Source organism: Tupaia chinensis, unplaced genomic scaffold, assembly GCF_000334495.1.
Source record: "Tupaia chinensis unplaced genomic scaffold, TupChi_1.0 Scaffold000138_1, whole genome shotgun sequence".
NCBI lineage: Eukaryota > Metazoa > Chordata > Mammalia > Scandentia > Tupaiidae > Tupaia > Tupaia belangeri.
The window spans coordinates 3,760,023-3,777,642 of NW_006159608.1; the positions used below are offsets into that span (position 1 = coordinate 3,760,023).

Here is a 17,620-nt window from a genome sequence, read left to right on the forward strand (position 1 = left end):
ACTTGCATGCACGCCCCGCGTGAGTTTTAAGCCACCAGGTCCGGGATGCGAACCACGGTTGCCTACATGAGAGTCCAGCAACATAGCCATTACACTAACTGCTGGTCCCCACGGTGTGGTTTCTAATCCACAAGTACCTAGATTCCAACTGCAGTTGGCTATGTGGGGTCTGACTCCTTTAACCCTGTGATATTGGTCTCGACCTGGTGTTTGATTTTTAAGAAACATTAAGTGCTATATATATTTTTTAAGTGGTTTTTTTTTATTATTTTGGATTTTTATTTATTTTTTCATTTGTTTATTTCAATTTGACCAGAGAGGGACAGAGAGAGAGAGAGAGAGAGAGAGAGAGAGAGAGAGAGCGCGACTTCCAGGTCCAGGACTTGAACCACGGTTGGCCATGTGGGAATCCAGCGCCCTTAACCACCACGGCACCCACCAGTTCCCACCATGTGCTATATTTTAATGTTTTTTCAAAGTTAGAATGTGTTTCATTCTGGAATGTAAATTATTTAGTCACTCACCCCAGTAAAAGAAAAACTACTAGTTTTAAGTTAGATATTCTTAGCTTGGGATTTTAGTTATATGTATTTGTTTCTTTCCAGGTTATAAAATTTTCAGCTACTGTACAGCACAAGCTATTAAATACTTCTCAAAAATGGGATTACATTTTCATTAGAAGAATTCTACACAAAATATTTCATTAGGATATTATACACAAATATTCTGAATTTCAAATTTCCAAAAATTTTTTGAAAATAAATGTTTTAAAAATTTTCTGATTAATTATTAAATCCTGGCTAGAATTTTCTGTAATAAATGCAGAATGGCCAGCTCTGTCTTAACAGAAATAAAACAAAATGACAGCTATCTGGAAATAAACAAAAAACAGGTTAGCATTGTTAAAACATATCGGATGAATTTGTCCATTTCAGTTTCTGTGAAAAAGTAATTTTTGTGTTAAAATTGGACAATGATTGGTTGGTATAATTTTATTTCTCTCCGTATCCCAGCTTCTTCCCCACCACTGCCATTTATATTTAGATTTATATTTAGAGAGTTATAATTCGATATGTTAATATATTGAAACTATGAACTAATTTTTTGATGTGGAGATGTTTCAAACCTAGAGTATTTACTAGGTTGGAAGTAAAGTTTCCTCTTTCTTCAGGATTTCTTCTTTTTTTTTTTTTTTTGAGAGATTTTCACTGTAGGGCGCGTGCACTCGCCAGACAGACAGAGAGACATAGAGACAGAAAACGAGAAATCACCCCCCAGGGGGGATGGTCACGCCGCAATCCCTTCTCCTCCATTCTCCTCTCGGGATCTTGGGCACGCACGCACACGCACCTGGCGTGAGTTTTAAGCCACCGGGTCCGGGACGCGAACCATGGTCGACTACGTGGGAGTCCAGCGACATAGCCATTACGCTAACTGCTGGTTCCCAGGATTTCTTCTTTTTTAAACACTAAAGTTACCAATCACTGTTTTGGTAATAACCACTGAACATTGGTTAATCTTTTTTAAGATCTGATCTTATTTATTTGTTTCTCTTATAAAATCTTATTTTTGACTGGATTCAGACTTAGATGTAGAAGCTCTCAGAGAGGACAACCTACTTCTCTTGGTAATCTGTTCTTGGCATAGTCTGCTGCGTCTTCCTTATTTATCTTAGGGCATTGTTTCTTGAGAGCAATATACCAGCATTTGCGTTGTAGGACGTGTGGAGACACAAGATGCTTAATCTTAGGTGCTTTGGTCCTAGGCTTCTTACCTTCTTTATTTAAGGGCTTTCTTTACAACATGTTGGTGGGCATCATCTTCTTTAGAGAGATTGAAGTTTTGGGGTTCTGCTCGCTCTCAGGCCCCAGGACAAGGCACTGTGGTATCAGTCAGTCCTGGAATATCCTTCTCTCCTTGTTTTACTATAACCAAGTTGAGAATGCTCAGACTGGCATCCACAATGCAACCCCAAACAGATATGTGCTTTCTTTCTCCAGTTCTCCTTGGTCTGTAACAGTAATGTCCCTTACTCAGCAGCAGGCGGACATGGAAGACCCCCTGCTTCACGGGGAAACATTGTTGTTTCCACCACTGGTTTAGACTGCATAGCCCTTCCATTCTTCGCCCAGCATCAGCGGCAACTTCTGTGTCCATACGTTTCTCATAAAAAGTATGAAGTTTGCATTCATCATCCAGTTCAGTGAATTTCTGGGAGCTAGTGGCAGAATAGGAGATATTCAGCTTCATCTTGAAGCAGCCGATCTCCTCCAAGGTTCCATGAAAATTGCTTAACTTTTCTGTTTCATCTTAGATTGAGGAATAGACTTTTTCTTTTTTCAAAAGAGATTTTCTGTTAGGAATTATCTTTATTTGTAACTTTTTCTTAAGTGGATCTATTATTCATTTAGAGGAAGCATTTTTAAAAAAGAATTATTTTCATTTGCTATTATTATTATTATTATTATTGTTATTTAATTTGACCAGATAGAGAGAGAGAGAAAAAGGGAAAGCGAGAAAGCAAGCCACCGGGTCCAGGACCCAAGTGAAGGTCAGCCATGTAGGAATCCAATCGCCTTTAACTACCATGCCAACTGCTGGCCCCTAGAGGAAGCTTTAAAAAAAATTTTTTTTTGGACAGCCTATTATTTATTTTCTTTTCTCTCTCTCTTTCTTTCTTTCTTTTTTTTCTTTTAACAAATCATTTTATTTAACTTTATTTTTAAAAATTTGAATCCCCAACCCTGTTATTTCTTTCTCAGCTTATTGATGTATTGAGCTAGCACCATCTTCTGAGAGTTTGTTATATTATAGTTCAATATTAAAATCTAATGTATATTGTATAATTCTTATTTATTTTAAAAATTTATTAATTTTACATTTTTTCACTAAACATCACCACAGCATACAAAATGTGATTTTTCAGCCAGAATACACTGCAAAGTGGCTTAATCATACATGTTATTGTCAACAACAAATTTTCCATTCCTTGTTTCTTATGTGTGTGTGTGTGTGTGTGTGTGTATATATATATATATATGCAGAGAGTGAGAATAGGGGGGAAATATATATATATATTTCCCCCCTATTCTCACTCTCTGCATATATATATATATATACACACACACACACACACACACACATAAGAAACAAGGAATGGAAAATTTGTTGTTGACAATAACATGTATGATTAAGCCACTTTGCAGTGTATTCTGGCTGAAAAATCACATTTTGTATGCTGTGGTGATGTTTAGTGAAAAAATGTAAAATTAATAAATTTTTAAAATAAATAAGAATTATACAATATACATTAGATTTTAATATTGAACTATAATATAACAAACTCTCAGAAGATGGTGCTAGCTCAATACATCAATAAGCTGAGAAAGAAATAACAGGGTTGGGGATGGCAGGTGGCATGGTAGTTAAGGGTGCTGGACCCCCACATGTCATATAGCTATATAACTTACTGTGGTCATTAAATAGGTATTTTTAAGTTATATTTTTTTAATTTCAAGAAAGGCAATTTTAGCTTTAATAAATCAAAATAAACAGTGTTAAGAGAACTTTGCTTAGTATTTAACGCCAGGAAACAGGTTAGGATTCTGTGCAAATAGTAGGTACATGGACCTGCCCACAACTCAAGAGAAGATAGAACTCCTTAGCTCTGGAAAGCAAAGCATGGAAGATCAGCAATTCAGTAATGTTTTAGTCAAAAGTCATACAATTTGATTTTACCAGTTCAGACTCATGTACTGTATCTTCTTTGTGGGATGATCTTTCCATTTAAATTCTGAAACATTCAGCTGTGGACTTGTCCCTACCATTAAGCTGGGCCATTTTCTTAGTTGTTTTAGAACTCTTATTTCTGTGTGTCTGACTTTGGTTTTCCTAGGATAGCACTCCCTTTAGAACTTCTTGGAGATCTGGTCTGGTGTTGGTAAATTCCTTCAGGTTTTGTTTATCTGAGAATGTTCTTGTCTTTTCTTTCCATATGAAGGATAATCTTGCTGGATATAGTATTCTTGGTTGAAATTGTTTTTCACTCAACACTTGAATATATTTTCCCATCCTTTCCTTGCTCACATTGTTTCTGATGAGAGATCTGCTGTTAGCCTGATGGGATATCCTTTGTAGGTAACTTGCTGTTTCTCTCTTGCCAGTCTGAGTATCTTGTCTTTTTCTGTGGTTTTGGCCATTCTGGCTATAATGTTTCTTGGAGAAGATCATCTTGGTTTGATCTTATTTGGGGTCCTCTGTATTTCTTGGATCTGGAGTTTTTTGCTATAGGGTGTGTGTGCTTGCCAGAAAGGCAGAGAGATAGAAAGTCAGAAATCAACCCCCAGGGGGATGGCCATACTGCAATCCATTCTTCTCCATTCTCCTCTCAGGATCTTGGGCACACATGCACATGCGCCTGGCATGAGTTTAAGCCACCAGGTTCAGGACTCGAACCACGGTCGGCTACATGGGAGTTCAGCAACATAGCCATTACACTAACTGCTGGTCCCAGTATTTCTTGGATCTGAATCTTTGAATGCCTCTCTAGGTTTGGGAAGTTTTCTTCCAGGATTTTATGGGATAACTTACTAATGCCCTTATGAGTCTCTTCACCTTCTGGGATACCGATTATCTGGATGTCTGGACGTTTAGTGGCATCTAGTATTTCTCATGTATTATTCTAATTTTTTTGGCTATATTCTCAGTCTGTGGTGAATTTTACTAGTCTAGTGATTCTGTCTTCTACATCTGAGATTCGATTTTCTATATGATCTAGTTTGCTTTTATTACTTTCAAAGGAGGTTTTGACTTCATCTCCAACAGTTCCATTTGATTCTTTTTTTTTTTTTTTTGGTGTGTATTTCCTCTTTCAGCTCTTGCAAGAACTTCCTCACCTCCTGGAACTCATTGACTTTCCTTCTGCTGTTCATTGTTCTGCTCTGCTCTGCTCTGCTCTTCTCTTCTCTCTCTGTTAGCTTTGTCACTATGAATATTCTAAATTCTTTATCAGACATTGCCATGATTTCCATTGAACTGCTTGTGGATGAAGAGGAGTTATTAGTTTCCCTTGGGGGAGAGGTATTTTCTTGGTTTTTCATATTTCTTGTGCCTCTGCGATGATTCCTAGTCATCAGATGGGTTATTGGTTTCTTCCTAATTTCTAGAGGTTCAATTTGAGTGATCAGAGGAGCACAGGAAGAGGTGGTCTGCAAACTTTTTGGCATTCCAGTTTTCTCCCTTCGTGTCACAGATTTAGTGGGAATTGAGGAATATAGAGGACTTGAATAGTATTTGGATGCTTGGCTACTTTTCACTTAGTCTTGTCTAGACACTCAGTGTGTAGAGGTTGAGCAGCAAAGTGATGAGGTAAAAGAAAAAGGATAAGAAGACAGAGAAAGAGAGAAAAAAGAGAAAAAAGGATAAAGCAAGCACACAAAAAATATTTGTTAATTTTATACAAAAAATGAAAACTATGTGATGTATGAAATCACTAGAGAAAAAAAAGACAGACAGAAAGATAGATAGATAGAAAGAGGATTATTACCAAGATAAAGGAGGATTTCAGAGCCAAGAAAATACTTTACCTTAAAAAATTAAAAAAGAAAAGTGAAAAAAAATGAATAAACAGAGATAGAGAGACAGAAAGAGATAGAGAGAAAAGGACTGAGGGGACTCTACCAGGGTGACTTCTCGGCAGAACATCTTCTTTGCTCTTATCCCTGAAAGCACTAGATCTCAGTTTTCATGGCTGGTATGTTGTATAGTTAAATTTATTTTAGATTTTTGGTAATTGAAAACTTTTCTAAAATCAGTTTGGTTAAAATTCATTTTGATTATAAATGTATATATAACTGCATGTTAGACTTTGGCTCTGTTCTTATGTACTGTACTCTTATATTTTAAAGTATTAATTCATTTATTCATTCATACCTTTTATGTACTACACACAGTAGTAGGAGAGATAGTATGATGGTGTCATCTTTGAATGATATACTTGGGGTCTTTACAGGAAGAAGTGGTCAGGATGTTTTTACAGCAGAGTAATACTTAAAAAGAATTTTAGGGATATGCAGGAATATGCCATAAAGAGAAGGATGAGACTGGGCAGTCCAGAAAGAAATAAAAAAATAAATAAAGCTTTAGAAGTTAGGAAATAGTATGGACTCAAGGGGAATTTACAACATTTTGCCCCAGCTGGAGCATAAAATGCAAGCAAGTAGAATTGAGAAACAAAGACGAACTATTTCAGAAACTTCATTTTGATCATTAGAGAGATGGAAAGCCACTAATGATTTTTAAGCAGAATAGTGATTTGAACAGTGGTGTAAAGCAAATGTCAGCAAATTATGGCCTGTGACTTATTTTTGTATGGCCCACTATATAAAAATGACTTTTACATGCTTAATTGGTTGAAAAAAATAAAGAATAATAACTTTCTGACACCTGTGGATGATATGAAAACCAAATTTTAGTGTCTAGTTCTGTTGGAAGAGAGCCACACTTAATTGCTTACATCTTGTCTGTAGCTGCTGTTTCTCCATTATGGCAGAGTTGAGTAATTACTTCAAAGTGTGTATGACCCACAAAGCCTAAAATGTTTAGTATTTGACTCTTTTTTTTTTTTTTTTTGAGAGATTTTCGCTATAGGGCGTGTGCGCTCGCCAGACAGACAGAGAGACATAGAGACAGAAAGCGAGAAATCACCCCCCAGAGGGGATGGTCACACCGCAATCCCTTCTCCTCCATTCTCCTCTTGGGATCTTGGGCACGCACGCACACGTGCCCGGCGTGAGTTTTAAGCCACCAGGTCCGGGACTCGAACCGTGGTTGACTACGTGGGAGTCCAGCGACATAGCCATTGCGCTAACTGCTGGTTCCAGTATCTGACTCTTTATAAAGGAAATTTCCTAACACCCAATTTCAATATAACAATTAAAATAGATTGAGATAGCCATATCACATAAAAAAGCAAAATTCAACTATATGCTGTGTATAAGAATACCATTTAAGTTTGATGATATGTTAAAAGGAAGAGGATGGCAAAAGATATATTCTATGAACAGTAATCAAAAGAAAATTGGAGGGACTGGCCAGTGGTGCGGTGGTTGAGGAACTGCCCTTCCACATGTCTGACCCTGGTTTGAGTCCCAAGCCTGGTGGTTTGCTTTCTCACTTTTCCTTTCCTTGTGGTCAAGTAAAATAATAATAATATAATAATAATAATAAAGTTAAAGGGACCAGCAGTTAGCGTAATGGCTATGTCGCTGAATTTCCATGTAGTCGGCCACGGTTCGAGTCCCGGACCTGGTGGCTTAAACTCATGCCAGGCCCGTGTGCATGCATGTGTGCCCAAGATCCCGAGAGGAGAATGGATAAGAAGGGATTGCAGTATGGCTATCCCCCCTGGGGTGGGATAGGTGATTTCCCGCTTTCTGTCTCTCTGTCTCTCTCTGTCTTTCTGGTGAATGCATGTGCTCTATAGCAAAAAAAAAAAAAAAAACCCAAAAATACAAAAACAAAACAACAACAAAAAAACAAAGTTAAGTACATAAATAATTGTTAAAAAAATTGGAATAATTATCGTAATAATACAAGAGACAAGAAATTTAGTAGAGACAAAGAAGGATATTACCTAGTAACCAAAGGATCAGTTCACAAAAAAAGGAAAACAATCTAAATATATATAAACATACCAACAGAACTTCAAAATACATAAGGCGAAAGCCAAAAGAAAAGAGAAATAGACAAATCTACCATTGTAGCTGAGATTTCAACACTCCTTTCAATAACTGATAGAGCATATAGGCAGATAATCAACAGGGATATAGAAATATGAACATCATCAATCAGTTGGACCTAACTGAAATTTATAGAACATTGCATTAACAAATTTAAAATAATTGAATATGTTCTCTGGAAATAATAGAGTTAAATTAGAAATCACAAAAAATATTTGTAATGCCCTAAATATTTGAAAATTGGACAACTTTTAAGGAGGAAATCACAAAAACTTAAAGATTTTGAATTGAAAAATATCAAAATTTTGCATATCAAAATTTATGTTGTGCAACTGAAGCAGTGTTTAGAGGAATATGTTTAGCATAATTAAATACTTATCTTTGGCTAGCCCCATAACATATCTTGTTGAGCACTGTGTGGAGGGAGCCAGATCTCAGACGGCCCACCGCAGTTGGAATCTGGCTCTGTGGCTTGGAAAATATGCTGGGTGCATGTGTGCATGTGACCAGGATCAAAGGGAAGGAGGAATGAAGGGGGGCTGTGGTGTGACCAGGCCCTTTGGGGCAAATATTTTTCATTTTTTTATCTCTCTGATGTGTGCACGTGCCCTCTGGCATTAAAAATAAAAAGAAATATTGGGGAGCAGATGGATAGCAGTTACACTGTTGGACTCCCACGTGGCCAACCATGGTTTGAGTCCCAGGCCTAGTGGCTTGAAAATCATGCCGGGTGCATATGCTTGCGTGCCCAAGATTCCAGGATAAGAATGGAGGAGAAGGGATCGTTGAATGGTTGTCCCTCCTGGGAGGTGATTTCTCACTTTCCCTCTCACTGTCTCTGTCTCTTTCTCTGGTGAGTCCATGTGCCCTACAGCAAAAAGCTCTTAAAAAAATAAAAACACCAAATAGAAATAAAATGAAAGTTATATTTGACGTGGAAAACATTCTCAAACTCAGTGATCTAAGTGCACCTTGAGAAAATAGAAAATGAAAGGCAAATTAAAACCCAACATAAGCAGGGACAGCAGGAGGCATGGAAGTTAAGGCAGTTAGACCCCACATGGCCTACTGTGCAGTTCAAGTCCTGGACCTGACTGTGGGTGTGCATGCTCGCCTAAAATCCCAAGAGGAAAATGGAAGAGAAGGGATTGTGGCATGGCCATCCCCCCAGGTGCTGATTTCTCACGTTCTCTCTTTCTGCCCCTCTCCTCCATGGCAAGCTAATATGCCCTATAACAAAAAACAAATGGAAAAAAAACAAAAACCCAAGACAAGCAGAAGAAAGAAAAAAAGTAAGAGTTTAAAAAGAAAGAAAGAAGGAAAGAAAGAGATCAATGAAAGCAAAACTTGTCCTTTGAAAAGATCAATAAAATTGGTTAACATCTAACCGAACTATGGAAACATGAGAAGATAAAAATTACATTATATTTTATACATTTTTATACATTATTTTTAATACAATGAAAGGAAAAATCACTATGTATCCGTGAGGCATTAAAAGAAGAATAAGAAGATATAAGAAACTTTACTTCCCTTCGTTTCACCATTTAGAATAAGTGAACTAATTCTGTTATTTTTCATTGTTTTGAACTTTTTTTTTTTAAGAGAGATTTTTGCTATAGGGTGCATGCTCTCACTGGTGAGACAGAGAGAGACAGAGAGACAGAAAGCAAGAAGTCATCCGCCAGGGGGGATCGCCATGTCACAATACCTTCTTCTCTGTTGTCCTCCTTGGATCTTGGGCACACATGCACACGTGCCCAGCATGAGGTTTAAGCCACCAGATCCGGACTTGAAACGTGGTTGACTACATGGGAGTCCAGTGATGTAGTCATTACACCATCTGCTGGTTCCTTGAACTAATTTCTTTAACAGCACAAACTTACAGTTCACTCAGGAAGAAATAGGTAATCTGAATGCTGCTATATTTATGAAAGTATTGAATTAATAATTTAAAATGTTCTGACAAAGAGAACTGCAAATCCAGATAGTTTTACTAGTGAATTGAACCAAACATTTATCAATAAAATAATACCAATCTTATGCAAACACTTCTAGAAAACTGGAGATGGAGAATCACTTCCCAATTCATTTTACGACATTTGTGTGTTAATCAATGTGATATTAAAATCAGATAAAGGCACTAGAAGAAAATTAAAGATCAACACCCCACATGCACCTAGATGTAAAAATCCTTAACAAAATATTAGCAAATTGAATCTAGCAATTTATTTATTTATTCATGCATGCATGCATGCATACATGCCAAAGGGAAAGTGTGCTCACCAGAGAGAGAGGGAGGGAAAGTGAGAAATCAACCCCTATAGGGCATGGCTATGCCACAAGCCCTTCTTTTCAATACTCCTCTTGGTATTTTGTGCATATATGCACATGCACTGGTGTGTTTCTCAAATCCCTGGGTCCAGGACTGGAACTGTGCTGTCGGCCATGGGGGATCCAGCACCTTTACTACCATGCCACCTGCTGGCCTGAATCCAGCAATATTTAAAAAGGATACTGTATCTCAACCAAACTGTCAAGACTTACAGTAAATATCTGTTATAAATAATGTGGAATTTACCTAAGTAACAGAATTGAGATATTGGAGCAAGCCCTCACATAAATGGAACTTCTATATTGTAAATGAGTTGACATTTAAGATCTTTAATGAAAAAAAAGAATATTTATTAAGTGATCTTGAGACAACTTATTTTTAAAGAAAAAAGAAAATAGTTTCCTATATTACATCGTGCACAAAATAATCAATGACAAATGGATTAAAGGCTGCAATATTAAAGGCACAACTTTGTTTTTTTCTTTTCTTTTAGCTTTTGCTATAGGGTACATGTGCTCGCCAAGGGGGGAGAGAGAGTAATTGAGAAATCACCATGCAGGTGTGATGGTCATGCCACAATCCCTTCTCTCCCGCTAGGGTTTTTGATTATGCATACACACACCCCCAGTGTTTTTAAAGCCACTAGGTCTGGGACTCAAACCGTGCAGTTAGCCATATGGGATTTAGCATTTTAACCTCCATGCTAGCCCCTAGCCCTAATTTTTTTTTTTTTTTTCTTTGAGAGGTTTTTCACTATAGGGCGCATGCACTCGCCAGACAGACAGAGAGAGACATAGAGATAGAAAGCGAGAAATCACCCCCCAGGGGGGATGGTCACGCCACAATCCCTTCTCCTCCATTCTCCTCTCGGGATCTTGGGCACGCACGCACACGTGCCTGGCATGAGTTTTAAGCCACCGGGTCCGGGACACGAACCGCGGTCAACTACGTGGGAGTCCAGCGACATAGCCATTACGCTAACTGCTGGTTCCCAATGCTTGCCATTTTATGTTTTTGAATCTTGTGGTAAGTGGTATCTCACTGTGGTTTTGATTTGTATTTTCTTATGATAAGGGATGCTGAGCATTTTTTCACATGCTTTTTGGCCATTGATATGTCTTCCTCAGAGAGTTGTCTGTTCAGCTCATTTGCCCATTAAAAATATTTATTATTATTAAATTTGCTACAGGGCACCATATGCTTGAGAGAGAGGGAAGGAGGAATGAAGGGAAAGGGAGAGAGAAAACCAAGATTTTGTTTGGAAAAAAATTTTCCCTAAATTAAATAGTTGTTATTATTATAAACCATTGGCATTTGGAGTGAAGCTTTAGTTTTTCATAGAAAGCAGACAATTTGAGGTGTGGTGATTGAGGTGGCTGGATCCCATGTGGCTGACTGTGTAGTTTGAGTCTCAGACCCAGTGGCCTGAAAAACACAGTGGGCACATGTGCACACATGCCCAAAATCCCAAAGTGCTTTCTTACCCTCTCTCTCTTTGATGAATACATGTACCCACTGACAGTTAGCTTGATATAACCCCACTTGTCTATTTTCAGGATGATTACCTGTGCTTCGAGGGTCTTATTTAAGAAGTTTTTGCCTACTCCAATGTCTCTAAGAGTTTCTGCCATGTTTTCCACAAGTAGTTTTAGAGTTTAAGGTATTAAAATAAAAAAAAAATTATTTAATTTTTTTATTACTATTTTATATATTTTAAAAAGAATGATTTTATTTTTAACTTTATTTATTATTATTATTATTATTTTCCTATTTGACCAGAGACAGAGAGAAAGAGGGAAAGTGAGAAAGGAAGGCATCAGGTCCAGGACTTGAAACATGGTTGGCCATGTGAGAGTCCAGCACCTTTAATCACCACACCATCTGCAGGCCCCTTATTATTGTTATTTTCAAATTTGCCATAGGGCATGTGCATGTACACTCAACAGAGAGAGACAGAGAGAGGGAAAACAAAAACAAAGAGAAAACAAGCTGCCAGGTCTGCTACTCAAACCGTGGTTGGCCATGTGGGAGTCCTGCACCTTAACCACCATGCCACCTGCTGGCCCCTAGTTTGAGGTTTAATGTTTAAATCTTTAATCCACTTTGAGTTTTTTTTTTTAAATGGTGATAGATAGGGGTTCAGTTTCATTTTCTTCCAGGTGGATACCCAGTTTTTCCAGCACCATTTGTTAGAGAAATTTTCTTTCCTCCTTTGGATTAACTTGTGCACTTTGTAAAAAATCAGTTGACTGTATATTTTGGGGTTTATTTCTGGGTTCTCTGTTTTGTTCCCTTGGTCTACATCCCTGTTTTTGAGTCAGTACCATGCTTGTTTTAATTATCATAGCTTTGTAATATATTTTGGGGTCAGGAAGTGAAATACCTTTCTCTTTATTCTTTGGGCACAGTATTGCTTTGGTGATGCAGGGCCTTTTATGATTCCAGAACATTTTTTGAATGCTTTTTCTATTTCTGTAAAGACTATCTCTGATTGGACGTGCATTGAGTGGAAGTGCATTGAGTTTGTAAATTAATTTGGATAGAATTAACATTTTGTTTATATTCTTTCAATTCAGGAACAGGGATGTCTTTCCACTTTTGTGTATCATTTTCTTTCTTTCTTTTTTTTAAAGTTTTTCATAATTTTCATTGTAGAGATTTTTTCCTACTTCTTGGTTAGGTTTATTCCTAGGTATCTTTTTTTTTTCTTTGGTGGCTATCATAAATTGGATTGCTTTCTTCAATTCTACCCATCCATGTATTGTTGGTGTATAAAAATGCTGTAGACTTTTCTGTGTTGGTTTTGTATCTGCTACTTTATTTATTTATAGGATTTTAAAAATAAGATGTAATTAAAAATTTAAATATTGAATGTAGAAACTATATAAGATAAACATCTAGTTCCTATGAAGTGACACAAAGAATTTAATAAGCATGCCACAAATTGAGAGAAGATATGTGTAACAATTACTGAGAAAAGATTAGTATACTTTTATAAATCTACAAAATGTCAGTTCGTTAGAAAATGGGCAAAAGCAAATAGGAATTTCATGAAAGAGGAAATGGTCCAAAGACACATGAAAATAAGTAATCTCATCGTTAATCAAGGAAATGCAAAATAAGACCTCAGTGGAGATGATGCCTACTAGACTGGCACACTAGGAAGCCTAAAGATGGCAAGTGAGAGCTGTAATGGAGTCTGTAGTCTTGTAAACACTATTAGCTGGCGTTTAAATTTGTACAACTGCTTTGGAAACAATTGGGCATTATTTTGTTAAGTTGAATATTCATAGGCTGATTGTATAGTTCTGTTCTGTTATATATCTTTAGGAGTGACTGCCACACATGTTATCCTTGACATGTACTATATATTCATGGCTTTATTGTTTATAGTAGCTAATAGTTGAAAACAACCTAGGTGTTATCAGTCAGTGAAGAGATTGTGGTAGATTTTTGCGAAACTATGCTATATGGCAGTGAAAATGAATGAACCATACCTCATTGGTTCCGCAGTACTGTGTGAAAATGCCCGCCTCAGATGACTACATATGTGAAGACGAAGCAGGGTGGTAGTAGGGGATGCAGACTCGAGCTAGGCTGCCTGGAAGTTGAGTTCTGGGTCCACTGCACACTAGATGTGTGACTTTTCGTTAGTCTTTTATACCTCATTTCTGTCATCTGTCGAATGACGGCTGTTGTGAAGATTTAAGACTCCATATATATAAAATGCCTATGAAACAGCGTGGTACTGGGCCAACCCTGTGGCCCAATAGATACTGTTTGGAGAACGCCTAAACCCAAGTTCAAGTGCCACCTCCTTTGGCTTCATGCCAGGCACTTCCACATGGGTCCAGGATCCTGACGATGCGGAGAGTCGGAAGAGAAAGGATGCTGTGTGGCCAGGCACCTTTGGGGGCTGGTGCTTCCTCTCTATCTGATTCTCTCCCCCACACATGCGTGTGTCTGCTAGCATCAGAACAAACTGTGTGGTACTATGCATGTTTTTTTTTTCTCACATCAGACGCCTGCTGTGCTAGCATTGTAACAGGAGGGAGGCACATGTCACACACAGGCGTGAACACCCAATCATCACACTTATGAACCACGAAAGGATCATCTTGTGTTATTTTTATTACTCTGAATTCTGTTGCTTTGGGGACAGTTTCCTGTTTACTGTGAACTGTTTTTGTTATTATTTTAAATCTCATTCTATCACTTCACCTCTCCTACTAGGTCTTTATTAGTGATTAGAAAGTAGAAAATATAAAGAAGAATTACATAGCCAAAATATAATTGCCTGATCAAGGCAGTTTTTACTATGGCTTTTGTTCTTTGAGATAATAGGGTACGCTAGTGTCTAGGTAGGACAAATTTGTTTTTTTCCCCCCATGCAGGTCTATGTATAAGTGTTAATAAGTGAATTTGACCCTTATTATATCTACAAATATTATATATAACTTGCAAGTAAATCTATCAATACTGTGCCAATATACAGTTGTTTAATAATTATTTTTATGGAAATGCCCAAAACATTAAGTCAAGTGAGGAATAGCAGTTTATTAATTTTTCCAGTTCTTTCAGGCTTTTGGTGTATGAGCAAGTGCTAATCTTTGTGATGACTTAAGCACAGATGTTATTGCAAACAACAAAAGTGGGCCAGCAGGTGGCATGGTGGTTAAGGGCACTGGACTCCCACATGGCCGACTATGGTTTGAGTCCTGGACCTGGCAGCTTGCCCTTTTTCACTTTCTCTATCCCTCTCTGGTCATATTACAAAGAGAGAGAGAGAGAGAGAGAGAGAGAGAGAGAGAGAGAGAGAGAGAAAGTAAGTTAAAAATAAAATAATTTTTTTTTTAAAAAAGAAAAGAGAGAGAGAGAGAGAGAGAGAGAGAGAGAGAGAGAGAAAGTAAGTTAAAAATAAAATAATTTTTTTTTTAAAAAAGAAAGCTACAAAAGTTATAGATAGTCACAAAAATAGATTTAGGTAATCTAATTAATGATACTAAATAAATTGAGGAAATAATATGAGTTTTTACATACTCTTTCTTGACTTCTTGATACTGGCTGGTATTGGTGTTGTTTTGGTGAATACTTATGGGAGGTTTGTGGATACATATATGACTGTACGATGCAAACACAATGCAAACTGATGAGGCAAATGTGCAGCAGTGTGAAGAATCTAACAAAATGTTGGTGAATTGCAAGAAGTTAACAAATGAGAAACGAGAATCTTGTAGTCAGGCAATAAATAATTGAAGAGAAAATACACAGGGTTTGTGACATGTATGATAGATCATCCAAGGACTATAATTTGATGATTAAAGGATAAAAGGAAGTTCTTGGGAAAAATGATGAAAACCAGGAATATTTTTGCAACACTGACCTTTCCTTATAAGAAACATTAAGAGTTAGTATTATAATTGTGGTAAGAATTTTCAGTAATGAGATACACATACAGAAGCATATGTAAAATATGTGTCTAGTTTAAAGAATAATTATTCCCAGGTCGGGAACTAGAGGATTGCCAGCACCCTAGAAGCCTACCAGGAGTTTTCAGCCATCCCTGTCTACTCTCAGAGGTAACTACTATGCTTTCCCTCCATGTTCTCCTTGCTTTTCTTTTTAGTTTTATTATCTATATATGCTTTACAAAATAATACTTAATTTTGCCTTTAAAAAGTTCATTTATATACAGTCATTTTCCTTGGTGTGTATTCCTTTGTATTTTGCATGTGTTACCATGTTTGTGATTTTCATTCCTATTGTCATGTGAAACTCGTTTGTTGATTTGCAATCCTGTGTAGTATTCCTGTAAAATGAAGAAATAAACACTATTTCAGACACAATTGATATTCCCTATTTATTTTTAAAGCCTGTAAGTGTTTTCTTTTCATTCAGTAAATACTTTTTGAGTGGCTATGGTATTATGTGCTTTTTGTTAATTTGTTTCTGTTTTAGCTACATAAAACAAAATAACTAAATAAGAGCTTAAACAATAATGAATTTATCATCTAAGAGTATTTGACTTTATAAAAATCTTAATTTCTGTTTCTCAATAGCCCGATGAAACATTTATTGAATAAAATGAAAATTCTTAACCTGTAGGAAATATGTGGAACAAATATAACAGGTGTCCTTGCAATAGAAAGTGCTTATACAGATTTATAAGATAAACTCCTAAGACCAAGTGAAAAGGAAGGAAGAGACAGTTCACAAAGGGAAATAACAACTACTACTATATAAGAAGAATATAAAGCTGTACTGAAGTCTTATACTAGAAAATAGTTTCTTCTGTGACACCCAGTGATTTTCAGGCAGTTATATTTTGTTAGAAGGTTGGTTTAAGAATCTACAGAGTCAGAGTCAAGTACTGGTAATTTTGTATTTTCTTGCATTAGCTATCCTTCTAATATGGCATGATTTACTATGTCATCATAGAAAGACAGAAGTAGAGAGTGTACATGGCAGGGTAAAATTAAACACATGCTCCCAATCAAATTAATGTATTTCATCTGTCTTCAACTAATAACAATCTGTCATGTTATCTATCTGAGTAGGGGCATAAACAGTTTATTTTGTGTTTGGAGTAACTTCCTGGAGGTAGTTAATGTGACAAGTAGTTTGTTTGAATTGAGTATAACCAGATCAACACTCTAGATGTTTCCTTGATAACCTAAAAATTACTGTGAAAATCTGTACAAGTGCGGTATTTATATTTTGCTTTTACTTCTTTTAAGTTAGACAGTGACATTTTTTACAGTCATTTCACTGAGAATATTCTGTCCCTACTACTATATATAGATCAAGGAGCATAAATAGTTCATAATTTTAATGCTTTCTTTCCACTGGCAGGGAGTTAGATATTCATGATATGATACACACACACATATATATCATATCAATATATATCATAGAGTATTTATAGTATTGGGTTGTTGGAAGAGTCATAACATATTTTTGCATAGAAAAAATATATCATTGGGACCAACAGAGGGTGGAATGGTTACATTGTTGGACTCCCAGGTAGTGGATCGTGGTTGGAGTCCCAGACTGGTGGCTTAAAACTCACTCTGGGGAAAAAAAACAAAAAACAAAAACAAAACTCACTCTGGGCACATGTGCGTGCATGCCCAAAATCCCAAGAGGAGTATAGATGAGAAGTGATTGCAGTGTGGCCATTCCCCAGGGGGTGATTTCTCACTTTCTGTCTCTCTGTCTCACTGGTGAGTGCACACGCAAAAAAATCTCTCTCTCAAAAAAAAAAAAAAAAGAAAAAGTGAATCATGAAAAAGTAAATCATGACTTATACAAGTGAATACTTTCCCTTAATAAAAAACATGAAGTAACAATCTAGTTTGGACAAATAAAATCATATTTGTTATAGAATGTTTTGTGTTTTGTTTGTTTTTTAAAGGTTTTTGCCATGGCTTACCAGAGAGAGAGACAGAGAGAAAGTGAGAAATCACTACCCCGGGAAATGGCCATGTCACAATCCCTTCTCTTCTCAGGATTTTGGGCACATGCACACACACCACACCCACACCCA

At 36.8% G+C, this 17,620-nt stretch overlaps 1 protein-coding gene and 1 non-coding gene across 4 annotated transcripts in view; one reads left to right on the forward strand and one right to left on the reverse strand.

Annotated features, from left to right (window-relative positions):
- The window catches only part of RAB28 (RAB28, member RAS oncogene family), a 123,186-nt gene that overhangs the window by 66,049 nt on the left and 39,517 nt on the right, over positions 1-17,620 (forward strand). The window contains exon 5 of one of the 3 annotated variants that reach the window (XM_014586432.1): positions 15,580-15,653. The exons of the other annotated variants lie outside the window; for them this stretch is intronic. Within the exon in view, the coding sequence (XP_014441918.1) occupies positions 15,580-15,653 (74 nt within the window). The remainder of the gene's footprint in view (positions 1-15,579; positions 15,654-17,620) is intronic. 3 annotated transcript variants of the gene reach the window in all.
- Positions 14,090-14,188, reverse strand: LOC114007190 (small nucleolar RNA U13). The gene has a single exon (XR_003548816.1). It is a non-coding gene; the product is annotated as a small nucleolar RNA U13 (small nucleolar RNA).